This window comes from Myotis brandtii, unplaced genomic scaffold (assembly GCF_000412655.1).
Source record: "Myotis brandtii unplaced genomic scaffold, ASM41265v1 scaffold160, whole genome shotgun sequence".
NCBI classification, from domain to species: Eukaryota; Metazoa; Chordata; class Mammalia; order Chiroptera; family Vespertilionidae; genus Myotis; species Myotis brandtii.
The window spans coordinates 526877-540899 of record NW_005355833.1 but is presented as its reverse complement, the minus strand read 5'-3'; the positions used below and the strand labels follow the sequence as shown (position 1 = coordinate 540899).

Below are 14023 nucleotides of genomic sequence, written 5' to 3'. Positions count from 1 at the left end.
AGCCCAGTCTCTTTAGATGCAACCAATGGCTAGAGAAACTGCTTTCTCAGGATGGCCTGTTCTGGCTCTTCACCCTCACCAGCTGGACTAGAGGAGATGACGAAGGGAAAGGGCAGTTACTTTTCCAGTGGTGGGATTTGCTGGCAAAGTGACAAGTCTCCAACAAGAGCAAGACCAATGTAACTCATCATCAAAAATGAGGGTGGAAAGGGAGGTTTGAGAGAACAGAGCTTACCTGAGCACCCCACCCTACTCCTATGCCCTATCACCAACTGGTGCTGGGGACAGCAGGGAGGTTAGAGTCAAATATGAAATAGTTTAAAAGGGATAGGTGGACAGGACCAAGTCTCACTATCTGAAAGTGACTGAAAAGTTAATCTGACAGATGTCAGAGGGGCCTATGACTCAAATGGACCACTGTTGCAATTAGTGGAAAGAACTGATTTGAAAGAACTGTTTTTAGGCAAGTTAACCAAATATTAATTCTGGGTTTATTAAAGAGCAACTGGCAACCTGATTTGCAGAGCCAACATTCACTATTCATTTCTGAAAAATCAGTTTCCATAGTGACCTAATTGTACTTTATTTAATGCAACTTTAATGATGAGAAAACATTTTACACATACAGTAGTCCTCCTTAGCTCCAGGGGATATGTTCCAAGACCTCCAGTAGGTGTCTGAGACTGAATGGTACCAAATCCTATCTATACTGTGTTTTCTCTCTATATACATATCTATGATAAAGTTTAATTTACAAGTTAGAAACAGTAGGAAATTAACACCAATAATTAATAAAATATAATTATAACATGCTGGAATAAAAGCTATGTGAAAGTGGTCTCTTAGCAAACTAGCACGAATTTCCTTTTCCTTCACAATTTCACAGACAGAAGATTCATTCTTACTGTAGATCTTAGTAACCTTAGCATGTAATTTTTTTTCTTTCCTTACTGAGAACTGTCACCTTTTCACTTAAGGAAGCACTTTATTGCTTCTCTGTGGCACATTCGAATTATCAGCATCACTTTGTGCTTTTGGGCCGTTGTGAAGTAAACTAAGGGTTACTTGAAACACAAACACGGCAATCCTGACAGTCAACCTGATAACCAAGATGGCTGAGTGACTAACAGGTTGGTTGCATACACTGCTTTGCTGTGGGTACACTGGAAGATCCGTGTTTTGTGCGTGATGGAGCAGGATAGGGATATTTCATCATGCTACGCAGAAGGCATGCACTTTGCAACTTATGAATTGTTTACTTCTGGAATTTTCCATTTAATATTTTTGGACTGTGGTTGACTGTGGGTAACTGAAACCATGGTAAGCAAAACTGCAGGTAAGGGGGGACTATGGTATGTGAAATATTTACCCAATCTCAATCGATTAGAACATTGGGTGACACAAAAATTCGACTAACGTTAATGTCGAAAAGAGGGTAAAACATTCACGTAAGATAAAACCCTTTTATTTTATTGAAGTAAGATGAGTATTTCCTATTCCATGACTGTCTGAGACATCTAGGAGAGCTAGGTCCCGTATCTCCTCTAGAAGCATGTACAGGCTTCTTCCCTTGGTTTGGCAGTATTTTTGAAAATCTTCCTGAATGATGTTTACTTTGACTTCTTGGGCAAGCTGAGCTTCCTCCACAGATCGAGTTACTTCCTTCACCAAGTCACTTTTTAGCAAGAGGGAACTCTGATGAAGAAGTTCTGAATCTGGTATCATGTATGGTTTGTTGCTCATTATTTCAAGCCTGATTGTATCAGAATGGCATCGTGAGGCCTGTACGGATATTCTCACCTGTCACAGAGGATAAAATGTGTATTACTAAATCACATTCTTTGTTCTTTACCCTGAAAGCAATATGTAATGTAAATATAAGACTTACTGTTACATGGTCAAACAAATGGAACGTAATGGATTTCCCTCCTGTTGTGGTAGAGGTGATTTTGTTCTGAAATCGTTGAAGGGATCCTGGCTTCCATTCAGAATGGCTGTCTGGCCCACATGAGATTACTAAACCATCTTTATTTTTTAGGTAAGCAGCACCTTTAATCCCAAACCTGAATCATTGCCAGAATAAAAATTCAGAGATAATATATTCTTAGTATGCAGATCTAGAATACTTATCTAGAATGCTAGTTTTTCTTCTAAATTAAAAACAAGTTTTCCTGTGATTTACCTCTAAATTTTTATTTCATTGATCAGATAGAAACAAAATATCTTGCTACATAAGTAAAATCCTATCCTAAGACTGATTCAGATATACTAGATTCTAATATTTTATACTTTTATAGTGAATTATACAGGATGGGGCAAAAGTAAGTTTACAGTTGTATGTGAAACATAGAGTTTATTCTTTTATTATTTATTAATTACTAGAGGCCCAGTGCATAAAAATTCATGCACTGGAGGGCTCAGCCTGGCCTGCCCCCTCACAGTCTAGGAGCCCTCAGGGGTGGGAGGCGACCTGGCTATCAGGGGAAGGTGACGCCCCATCACACCTCTGCTGCTGCCACTGCCGGCAGCGCAAGACTCGGCCAGTCCTGGTTACCTGAGCCTCGGGCGGCCCTGGGCAGCTGAGGGAACTGGGGGTCTCCGGAGGCAGGCATCTTGTGGCTGGGGGTGCCGCCATCTTTGAGGGCATGGCAATTAGCATATTTCCTCTTTATTGGCTGTGGGCACCGCCATATTTGAGGGTGGGACAGTCAATTAGCATATTTCCTCCTTATTGGCTGTGGGCACTGCCATCTTTTCGATGGCGTGAGGATCAATTAGCATATTCACTCTTTATTAGATAGGATTGTATTATTTTCCATATGAATAACTGTAAACCTACCCTACCATGTATAATACATTATGTACATATGGTAACTATAAATAATTGCTAAAAGCCCGGCTGGCGTGACTCAGTGGTTGAGCATTGACCTATGAACCAGGAGGTCATAGTTTGATTCCCAGTCAGGGCACATGCCTGGGTTGTGGGCTCGATCTCCAGTGTGGGGCAGCCCATCAATGATTCTCTATCATCATTGCTGTTTCTATCTCTCTCTCCCTCTCCCTTCCTTTCTGAAATCAATAAAAATGTATTAAAAAAATAATAATTGCTAAAATAAATATCTTAAATTATATCTAAAGTACTGTTTGTGTTCTACATTTTTAGTTTAACTATAATTTCTTAACAATTTTATGTTAGACATAACATACCTTGGTATAAATACGAGCACTCCATTTGTTCTAATTGAATAAATAACCCCATCGGCTATGCAACGCTCCTCCATTTCTTGGTCTTTGTCTTTAAAATACATGCACTGGAAGAGCTCAGTAGACTGCTTCTGAGAATGCTGTGCTGCCTGTAAGAAGCACAACCCCAAAGCATGATGAAGACTTCTCTGACATCCCAGACGAAACATGAAATTTATAGTTCCACAGAACCAAGGTCTTCAAACAAGTGAGGTCTGCCCCAGGCTGGAGCGTCATCCCATATACCACGAAGGTTGCGGGTTCGATTCCCGGGTGGGGCCCATACCTAGGTTTCAAGTTTGATCCCTGGTCCAGGTGCATGAAGGAGGCAACTGATTGATGTTTCTCTTGCATCAATTAAAAAATTTTAATTTAAATAGCCAACATGGCTGGTGGCTATAATAATACTGAAAAGCACAGAACTATAGAATATTGGATATAGAAAATTATATTAAACATTAAGGTAGTTTCTAATCTTATGTGTCACCAAATGGTCTACTTCTATGCTATGAAATATTGAAGCCACAGCAACAATATGAAATAGAACAAAAAACAGCTTCTAAAACAATGATGTAAGTATATTGACATAGTGTACAAGCAATAACATGTTTTAAGTGGGGAAAAAAAAGGCAGATTTCAAAATAACAGGTATGGTAAAATATTTTTATAAATAAGCATTATCTAAAATTGTTAATAATGGTTATCTCTGGATGGTAAGATGATAGATGATTTTTTACATTTCTACATTTTAGGGAAAAAAAATCTATTGTTAAGTCTTCCAAATCCACATTACGTTACTTTAGGACATTTGTAAATGTTAAGAGCTACTCAACAAGCTTTATAATTTTTCATGTAATTTCATTGGTTAGAATGATTCTAACATTTAATTTGCTAGAATATATGGTACTTCATTCTATTACACAATAAAAGGTGATATTTTCTTAGTGAAGAGATACTGGGTGAAAGATATTAAAACCCCTCTTACTCGGTTTCTATTGTTGATATGTCTGCATAATTCCTCAAGATCTTTGTTGCTGAACAAATGTTCCTTAACTTCCATTTTCTTATCTTTTGAAATGGCTGCCATTAACAATCGGTGTACTATGATATCTGCATATCTTCTTATTGGAGAAGTAAAGTGAGTGTATTTATCTAATGCAAGACCTTCAAAAAGAACCAAAAGATCAAAATAAACAACAACAAGTACTTTTGAAACAACCTGCTCAAGGTTAGGGCCACACAAGAAAAACTTTATCGTTCACCATAATGATGGAACTCCTCCTCTGCACAGGATCCGGTGGAGAAATAGAGTGCATTAGACATGGCCTGCGTAGCCATAGAGCGGAGCAGTCTGTTTACAATGGGATCGTTGGGGTCATTCGCGTTATCCAGAGAATCAGCCAGTGTCTTATTGGACCTGACAAAAAAATGGAAAAACTTTTTAGTCCCCAGCAATGACTTATAAGCCAACACTCTGAGGGGAACACTTCACTCATCAGTCTGTTTCTTAAGTAGTAAAGAGTAATGTGGTAATACCTACAAGGTTAAGTTAATGCTCGGCACATGGCAGGTGGTCAAATACTTGCTGAATTCCTAACACCCTTAACCTAAACATACTGTAGGTCAAAGAATGGACTTTTTCTTTTCTTTTTTTAATCCACGCCTGAGGATATGTTTTCATTGATTCAAGAGAGGGAGGAAGGGAGAGGGAGAGGGGGAGGGAGAGAGAAACATCAATGTGAGAGAAACATCGATCAGTTGCCTCCTGTATATGCCCCAACTGGGGTTCGAACGTACAACTTGGGTATGTAACGTGACCGGCGGGAACTAAACCACCGGGAATCAAATGATGCTCCAACCACCTGAGCCAAACCGGCGAGGGCTGGACTTTTTCTTTTTTTTAAATCAAGAATTATGGAGCCAGATAGAGTTAAAAAACTAAACTAAACTTGAGATACACAAGTAAAAGAAACCTAAATTATTATTATTTAAAGAGAGATAAATCATTCTACTTATTTATTTATTTTTTAAATACAGTATATTTTATTGATTTTTTTACAGAGAGGAAGGGAGAGGGATAAAGAGTTAGAAACATCGATGAGAGAGAAACATTGATCAGCTGCCTCCTGCACACCCCCCCACCAGGGATGTGCCCACAACCAAGGTACATGCCCTTGACCGGAATCGAACCCGGGACCCTTCAGACCGCAGGCCGATGCTCTATCCACTAAGCCAAACAGGTTAGGGCTCATTCTATTTATTTACTCTCAAATAATTTTTAAAAATCCAGGAAATAGCCTAGCTGGTGTGGCTCAGTGGTTGAGCGTCGACCCATGAACCAGGAAGTTATAGTTTGATTCCTAGTCAGGGCACAGGCCCTAATTGTGGGCTTGATCCCCAGTAGGGGTTGTGCAGGAGGCAGCCAATCGATGTTTCAATCTTTCTATCCCTCTCCCTTCCTCTCTGTAAAATCAGTAAAAAATAATATTTTTTTAAAATTAAAAACTCCCCAGGAAATATAGGATTATACTAAAAAATTAATAATAGAGCATACAATTCAGTTCTGTATGTAGCCCACTAACAGAAAAGAGGGAAAGGAATGATGGAGAATGAGTAATAGGAAAGCAAAGCAATACAGTGAACAAAAGATACCATCAACTAAGATAGCGGCAAAAAAATCCATTGTGATTAATGAATAAAATTAGCACCTGTTACTTCAAAATAAAATACTGAAAAATCCTCTTATACATCATTTTTAACAGGGAAAGATTTTATCCTGGAGGTAGGGAGTAAAAAGTCTCCGTCCATGGAGGCCTGGACTAATTTGCCATCAGTGTGGTGCCTTATGATATGCTGCATTTTTAAAGGAGTGAAATAAATAGAATAATTTTTTGGGATTTGCCTGAGGACTAGAAGAAATTGAATCAAGGTTCTTTACTTCTGTATTACAAATTGTAGTGGGTCTAAATTATGCCTCAAAAGACTTGTTTTAATTTTGAGGCTCTATACCTACATTTTAGTATATGAAGAAAAAGCCAAGAAGTTTTCTATTTTTGGTCAACGATCTGGCTATCACATTTTAAGATCTACTGTAAGATAAATAAGTGTACAACATTCCCTCCCATTCCTCTGCCCCCTCAAAAGAGGAATTACCGTGTATCTATGAAGAAGCCTTTTGCTTTAGCACATTCTCTTAACTCTGAGAAAAACTCCTGGTGAGGAGGAGGGTGTTGGCGCAACAAGGCCTGATGAGGAAAGCTCTCCCAGATCTTCTTGGCTACCCAGTGGTTGGCTAGGATCATGCATTCAGCCACCGTCTCATGGACTTCCAGGGGCTGCTTGGGGATGAGGTCACGAATGTTCTTCTTTTCATCCAGCTGCACTCGAACTTCTACCCCTTCCAGTTCCAGGGCACCACAGAGGTCTCGTTTAGCTCGGACATGGCGTGCGATGTCGGTCAGCTTTCCAATTGCCCACACTAACTCCTCTAGCTTGGCTTGTCTGCTCCTCTCATCCAAGTCCCTGAATTCTGGAATATCATCGATGATGTTAAAGTTTCCGTCCAGTAGTTCCTGGGCTGCTTCATAAAACAGTTTGTATGATGATCGGATAATGGTTCTGCCATACCACACTTTCTTAATTTCATAGGAGGTCTTATCCAACTCCCACATGATGCTTACAGCATACCTACAAACCAGTAACACTGAGATGATTATTTAATTCTTCCATGTTTGAAGCAAGCAGAACTCAACTCTAAGTGTAACTTGAAATAAATGGCATTGCTACAAGTTTTTGGTCTGTTGTCGCAACCTAAACACTCCACCACTAAATCAAAGTTAGACTAGATTTTGTTGAGCTCTGAGCAAATCTGAAATGAGTTCACCTGTAATGTTAAACTCCTCCCTTACAGCTTTCCATTTTAATTAGAATAGCACAGCACTGACAGAGGGAGTCAAGTCTGCTGGCTCTCTAGTAAGGAAGAGCTAAGCCTTTCAAATCCTACAGGATGACACTGAACTATGACATCAGCCTTGATGGTAGGTAATTTAGCAAAAAGTTCATTTACTAAAGAACCACTCAGCTACCAAATCACTCTATTTAAAAATATGCAACATTTGCAACTCATAAGAAACAAAGGGCTAGCCCTAGCCGGTGTTGATAAGTGGTTAGAGTGCCGAATGGCACATCGAAGGATTTGGGGTTCGATTTCTGGTCAAGGGCACATACCTGGGTTGCAGGTTCAATCCCCAGTCTTAGTCGAGGGCATGTGCTGGAGACAACCAATAGATGTGTTTCACAAACAAACCTGTACTGCAAACCTGTACTGAATTACTTGGAACATAAGTCATTTCATATTTTTAAAAGCACACTGTATCTGGAGGATAAATTCCTAAAGTGGAATTTCTGTGTCAAAGGGTATATGTAACCCGGCCAGCGTGGCCCAGTGGTCATAATGGTTTGTAGTACAGGTTTGTTTATTAATTATGGTATTGTTTTCCACGCAAACAACTGTAAACCTACTTTTGCCCCACCCTGTATATAACACGTATCACCATTTATGTAAAAAAGAAAGACCACATGTCGCCCTAGCTGGTTTTTCTCAGTGGATTAAGGGTCCTAGGTTCAATTCCAGTCAAGAGCACATGCCTGGGTTGCAGGCTCAATCCCCAGTTGGGGGTGTGCCCTGGTGGGGTCCCTCAGCCTGGCCTGCGGGGATTGGGCTGAAACTGGCTCTCTGACATTCCTCGAGGGGTCCCAGATTGCGAGAGGGCGGTTCTCAGGTGATGCACCCCGGAGAACACACCAGTAGTGTTGTGTTCTTTGTCTTTAAAATACATGCACTGGATTGGGCTCCCTCCTCTCTGGTTCCAGGTGCGTCACCCGAGAACCACAGCTGCCAAGTCACTGCAGCTCAGCATTGCCTGCGTTGAGTGTCTGCCCCCTGGTGGTCAGTGGTGTCATAGCTACCAGTTGGATGGTCCAACGGTCGCTTAGGCTTTTCTATATATAGATTGGTAACTAAGGGAAAGTGATAGGAGGGATTCTTTCACTAAATATGTTTTAGAAGTATAAATTTTGGACTACATGGTTTTATTATCTATTCAATAATAGATAGAAACTTTAACTACAAAAAAATAACAACACACCTTCCTAAGTTCATGCTCCTCATGCAAAACAGCCTCAACCAGGGACTACAAATGCACAAATGTTCCCAGACTTTAGCCAACATTAAAAAGCCAAAAAACAGAGGGAGAAACGGCCTCACAGGGAGAGAAGGAAGGGAAGAGAAGGCTAGAGAAATAAAGCTTTCTGAAAATAAGTGGTACGGAGTGGTGTAGAGGATACAGGGAGGAAGCAGGGGTGGGGTGTGGGGTGATAGAGCGTGTTAGAAATAAGAGGAGAAAGAGGCCAGAAGCAAGAGCACCAGGTGTCACACAGGTAACAATAATGAATTCACCTATCAACGCCTCCCAGAAGGGAACACAAATCCGAGCTGAGGATGGAGGGCAGCATATCATAGCGTCGGTCTGCTAAATAATAAGTGGTGGCCCTGTGAAAGACACACATACAGTACATGACCTTCAGCAGCAAGAAGTAGAACTGCTGACTGCATGGGTTGCTGTGAGGTAAACGGCCAAAATCTCAGTACAAATTCCCCAAGGCTGTTGTTTTTCCATAAAGTGCAGCCGACTGGGTAATAAAGCTATTCCCATGTTCCCACTTTTCTAAGCGATGCTGCTTCGGGCTGAGTATGCTTCCACTGGTATAAAAAAAGAAAATGACATGACTCTTAGTTGTATAAAAAAAAATTAGAGTGTAATGATCCAGTATTTATATAAAATAGTATATTGCTACATGAAAAATTTAACCCATTTCAATTTAGAAGGAAATAATGTGTGAAAAGGTTCTGTTACAAAAAGCAAGGTACATTGATCAAGGTACTATTTTTCTAAAGGGAAAAGGGGAAGTGTACCTCACTATTTTCTTCTGGAAGCGATCTTCAGAATTGTAATAAACTGTGAAATCTATGTTTTGAAAATCTGAAACTAGCATAGTTATAGTTACAAAATATGTTACAGTTACATACATGTAATCACACTGCTGATTTCAAATAGCATTACCTTGTCTTGGCTTCAATGTCAATATAAGAATTTGGAGCCACAAAGTGTGTGACATCTGCAATGTGGACCCCGAGCTCCAGGTTGCCATTGTTTAAGGTTCTGACTGAGAGTGTGTCATCCACATCTTCACAACCTTTGGGGTCAATGCTGAATACAAGATGGGTTTTCCTCAAGTCTCTACGTTCTCGTTCCTCTTCAGGACTCACCTTCCAGGGATTTTCTGGTGTGTTTACTGGCATCTTACACATCTGTACAATGAAAGGCCAAATATTGATTAATTCCCCAGCACATGTTTCCTTTAAAAATCTACTCTGATAATCTCAATGTGACCTCATAGAAATCCCATTCATTACCTACTACCCTCTGCAATTGACCTCTGCTTGCTTCTTTTGATCAATAGTGATTTATTAGGTGCCTCATATGTGTCAGGAAATGTGCTAGGCTCTGAAAAGTCAGGAGTCAATAGAAAAAACACAGTCCCCTTCCCGTGGGGACCCTCCCAGTCTGACAGGAATGTTCCACAACTTTTACCAGCCTCTTTAGTTATGCGGCTCGAGCAGAAATGAATGGGTGGCTTATATAAAGGGTACAGCCTCTACCCCATTTTCAAATGATCCATTTATTTAAATGTAGTTGAGCTTTTAATTCAAGTCAAACCCTGAAAAAAAATTAACATGTCCCAAATATTAAAAGCTTATTTTTTTAAAAAAAGGTATTCCTCTGACTGGCTTATTTCACTTAGCATAATGCTTTCTAGTCCCATCCATGCTGTTGCAAATGGTAAGAAAGATAAATACCACATGATCTCACTCATTTGTGGAATATAGTGAACAACATAGGCTGATGAAAAGGGATAGATCCAGAGACAGAGAAGCAGCGATAAGACTGTCAAACCTCAGATGGAAAGTAGGGGAGGGTGGGGGTGAGGGGGAGAGATCAACCAAAGGACTTGTATGCATGCATATAAGCTCAACCAGTGGACACAGACAACAGTGGGGCGAGGGCATGAGTGGGGGGGAGGGTTATGGGGGGAATGAGGTCACATATGTAATACCTTAATCAATAAAGAAATTAAAGATTGGGAAAAAAAGGTATTCTTCAAAGATAATTTAAGCCAAACCAATCTAGGATATTCTCTCTCCATTATTACCCACTTAAACCATCAATTTGTAGTTAAATAGGCTAAAAGGGAAGAGAATTCTAGTCCTGTAAGTCTAATCCATGCTTTATTTTATTCTAACATTTTCACTATGAGCTGAAACAAGTCAACAAATAATTTCTAAACACTAATGTTAAACATAAAAATGTAATAATGTAAAATATTCTAAAATATTTTACTAATATATCTATTGATCTGTCAAAATTCCACTGAAAATAACACCCAATGCTCTTGATGGCAATGCAAACTGGTCCAATTTTTCTGAAGAACAATCTGCCAATACATAACAAAAGCTATTTAAATTTTTTATGTCCTTTGATTTGATAATCTCACTTGAAGGATTACATTCCAAGGAAAATGATTAAAAAGAAAAAAACCACAATGTTTATAAAAGTACATATTTGAAATAGTATTTTTTATAATACTGAAAAATTAAACAGCTCAAATGCCCAATAACTGAGGAACACTTAAGCAAACTAGAGTACATCAACCTATATATATAAAAGCCTAATATGCAAAGTGTCCCCTCGGGAGTTCGACTGACCTGGAGTTTGATTGCTCGCTATGACGTGCGCTGACCACCAGGGGGCGAAGCGGAACGAAGGCAGGCCCCAGCCGGCAGCCACTAGGGACCTACCCACACACGAATTTCTTGCACTGGGCCTCTAGTATACAATAATTTGCCATAACTATTAAAAATAAGTAGGCTCGGGTGGGTGTGGGCAGGAGGGAGTCAATTGGAAAAACAACAACAAAAAACAAAGGGACATCTGTAATACTTTCAACAATAAAGATAAATTAAAAAAATAAAAATAAGTAGGCTACATCAATATATAAAAATAATTTTAACTGAAAGAAGCAGAACAGAAAATAGTATGTGCACACTAGGAATATAGCTATGCAAGAATAATAAACAAGATTTATGAGGATTTTAAAGGATTGCAAAGTGATGAAAATAGCTGATGCTTTATGTTCATGAAAGTTTTGTCTTCTGTAGAGGTTACAAAAGCCATTTCATAATAAGCAGGATATTTTTTACCCAGGATCAGAGATGTACGGAGCCCAACAAGCTGCTTCCCGCAGCCTTCTGCAGGCCTCTGTGAATGATTATGACAGGGAGCAGAACCCAGTGGGTCTGTAACTAGGTACCTGTGTAGTTGCTGGGGATGGATGCATACTGACTATAAGATACTGACATGCCATTTTTAAGCACAGTTGGAAAATGTAAAAATTTGAGAGCTGTGAAGCTATAGGAAACTAACTCTGCACTTGAAGCTGATTTCAGTCTGGTTCAAACACAGAATAAAGAAGAGTGAGAATTTTTCATTGTGTGTGGCTTTAGACAGTGGGTTGTGACAGTGCAAAGATTTTTTTCTCTCTTAATGATGAAACAAACAACAACAAAGGCAAAAAGAAAATGCACAAAATGTCTTTCACCCGACCAAAGTTCTCAGAGAAATCTGACCTGAGCTTCTGAGAAAGGGGCAACCGAAATGTTGTTTTCCACCAGGATGGTTGCAATTTCTCCTTCCAGATCTCCGATTCTTCCTAAAACACGCACAAAATGTCCATTTGGGTACACGGATGTCGACTCCCAGGAATCAATGCGCACAACCACCCTGAAGTCCTGCACAAAAGGAGAGAAAAAACAACAACCACCCATGAGCCCAGCGCCAGGAGTTGAGTGGATCAATTAGCAGCACCAAGATAAACCGCATCGAGCTCCAAAAGTAGCCAATTTGCAAATAACGGGTGTGTATTTTTTAAAATAGGTCTTCCTGTTTTACCAAATTTCCACATGGCATATAAATGCCTGGCACAGTGCTTGGGAGGAAGGCATCACCTCTCTACATCAAATAAATGGGCTGGAAATGTTTAGTTTATTAAAGAAAGTTTATTTTTAAAAAAAAGCCTACTAATACATTTTAGTTAACACAAGGAAATAATTCATTTATGCATAGTCCAAATTAAATTCCAAAACAAAAATCTTAATTTTTTGTGTGTGGGAGTTACTTTCTTATTTCTTAAGTCATCTTCTGGTGGGGAAGAAGGTATCAGTGTGATTGACGCCAATGCTCCCCAATTCTAGCAAACCATGGATAAGGAAAGCAGTATTTCCAACCGGCCTCAGAACGCTGTATAAGGCTTCCAGACGTAAAGGTACACAATGACCAGGTTACTGTCTCATTTAGAAACAGCAAAACATCAGGCTAATCAAATTGGGTGATGCTTACACTCTTCACCACAGTAAAAGTTTAATTTCTAACTTTCTTGTTTATGCCTCCTCTCTGGTGCTATATTCCTTTATGGATAATCGATTCTGTGAAGTATCACTATATCACCTCTACAGGGCAGTGATCGTATTTCTATATCGCTTGCTAGAAGAAAGCTTGTTAGTGTTGGCACAGTGTATCCATTCAAAGTTTCTGTGTTGGACAGCTGGGTAATGTATGTTCTCTCTGGTTGTCTTACACAGCTCTTTCTAGGACGGTTTCTCTCTGGCCTTCATTCATTAACCAAGGACTATTTAATAGATGGTTCTATATATTTAGAATTTTTAAAAAATGGGATCTCAAATGCCAGATGCTATCAATAATTTATGCCTTCTTCTTCTTGTTTTTAAAAAAATATATTTTTATTGATTTCAGAGAGGAAGGCAGAGGGAGAGAGAGATAGAAACATCCATGATGAGAGAGAATCATGGATCGGCTACCTCGTACAAGTGCCCCACTGGGGATCGAGTCCAAAACCCGGGCATGTGCCCTTGACCGGAATTGAACCTGGGACCTTTCAGTTCACAGGCCGACGCTCTATCCGCTGAGCCAAACCAGCTAGGGCAATTTATGCCTTCTTATGCAAAGGAATTAACAATGTTTTCTGGAACTGCTCAAGAGCTGGCAGAAACAGGAGGAAAACAGTAGAGGTACAATATCAGCTACCTGGAGGGCTTCTGCCTGCTGAGTGCTAATTCGGATTTTGGGAATTCTGTAATCCCAAGGTGTAACTAGGATTTTCTGAGCATTTTTCCCCTGGGATTGGACCTCTTCTTTGGATGGAAATGTCACCACATAATCCCGCCAGTTCTTCTGAAGGATGCCCACCACTCTGCCTTTGGGGAAACAAAACAAAACAAAACCTTAAGTGGTGAGATGTCACCTATTTGGACTCAGACAAGTTTAGCAGTAAGCGAGGAAGAAAGCAGGAAATACAACATCCCATTTTTTTCAAGCACATCCACACACGTCGAGAGATGCTTAAAATTTGCCTTCCTAGCATTTTATTGTTAATATAGATTTTTAAAAAATTAAAAATATATATTTATTGATTTCTGAGAGGGAGAGGGAAAGGGAGAGAGAGATAGAAACATCAGTGATGAGAGAGAATCATTGATCAGCTGCCTCCTGCACACCCCACACTGGGGATGGAGCCCAAAACCCAGGCATGTGCCCTTGACCAGAATCGAACCTGGGACCCTTCAATCTGCAGGCAGATGCTTTAT

General features: G+C 39.8%; 1 protein-coding gene across 2 annotated transcripts in view; it reads right to left on the bottom strand.

The window, feature by feature from the left end:
* Positions 1-1449: 1449 nt before the first annotated feature.
* The window catches only part of DIS3L (DIS3 like exosome 3'-5' exoribonuclease), a 34089-nt gene continuing 21515 nt past the window's right edge, over positions 1450-14023 (bottom strand). For both annotated transcript variants that reach the window (XM_005862069.2, XM_014536281.1), the window contains exons 8-17: positions 13464-13633; positions 11990-12151; positions 9366-9613; positions 8702-8794; positions 6397-6930; positions 4506-4660; positions 4229-4407; positions 3208-3353; positions 1889-2063; positions 1450-1800 (exon numbers count right to left, since the gene is read on the bottom strand). In XM_005862069.2, coding sequence (XP_005862131.1) covers positions 1465-1800; positions 1889-2063; positions 3208-3353; positions 4229-4407; positions 4506-4660; positions 6397-6930; positions 8702-8794; positions 9366-9613; positions 11990-12151; positions 13464-13633 — 2198 coding nt within the window. In that variant the 3' untranslated portion in view covers positions 1450-1464. The remainder of the gene's footprint in view (positions 1801-1888; positions 2064-3207; positions 3354-4228; positions 4408-4505; positions 4661-6396; positions 6931-8701; positions 8795-9365; positions 9614-11989; positions 12152-13463; positions 13634-14023) is intronic.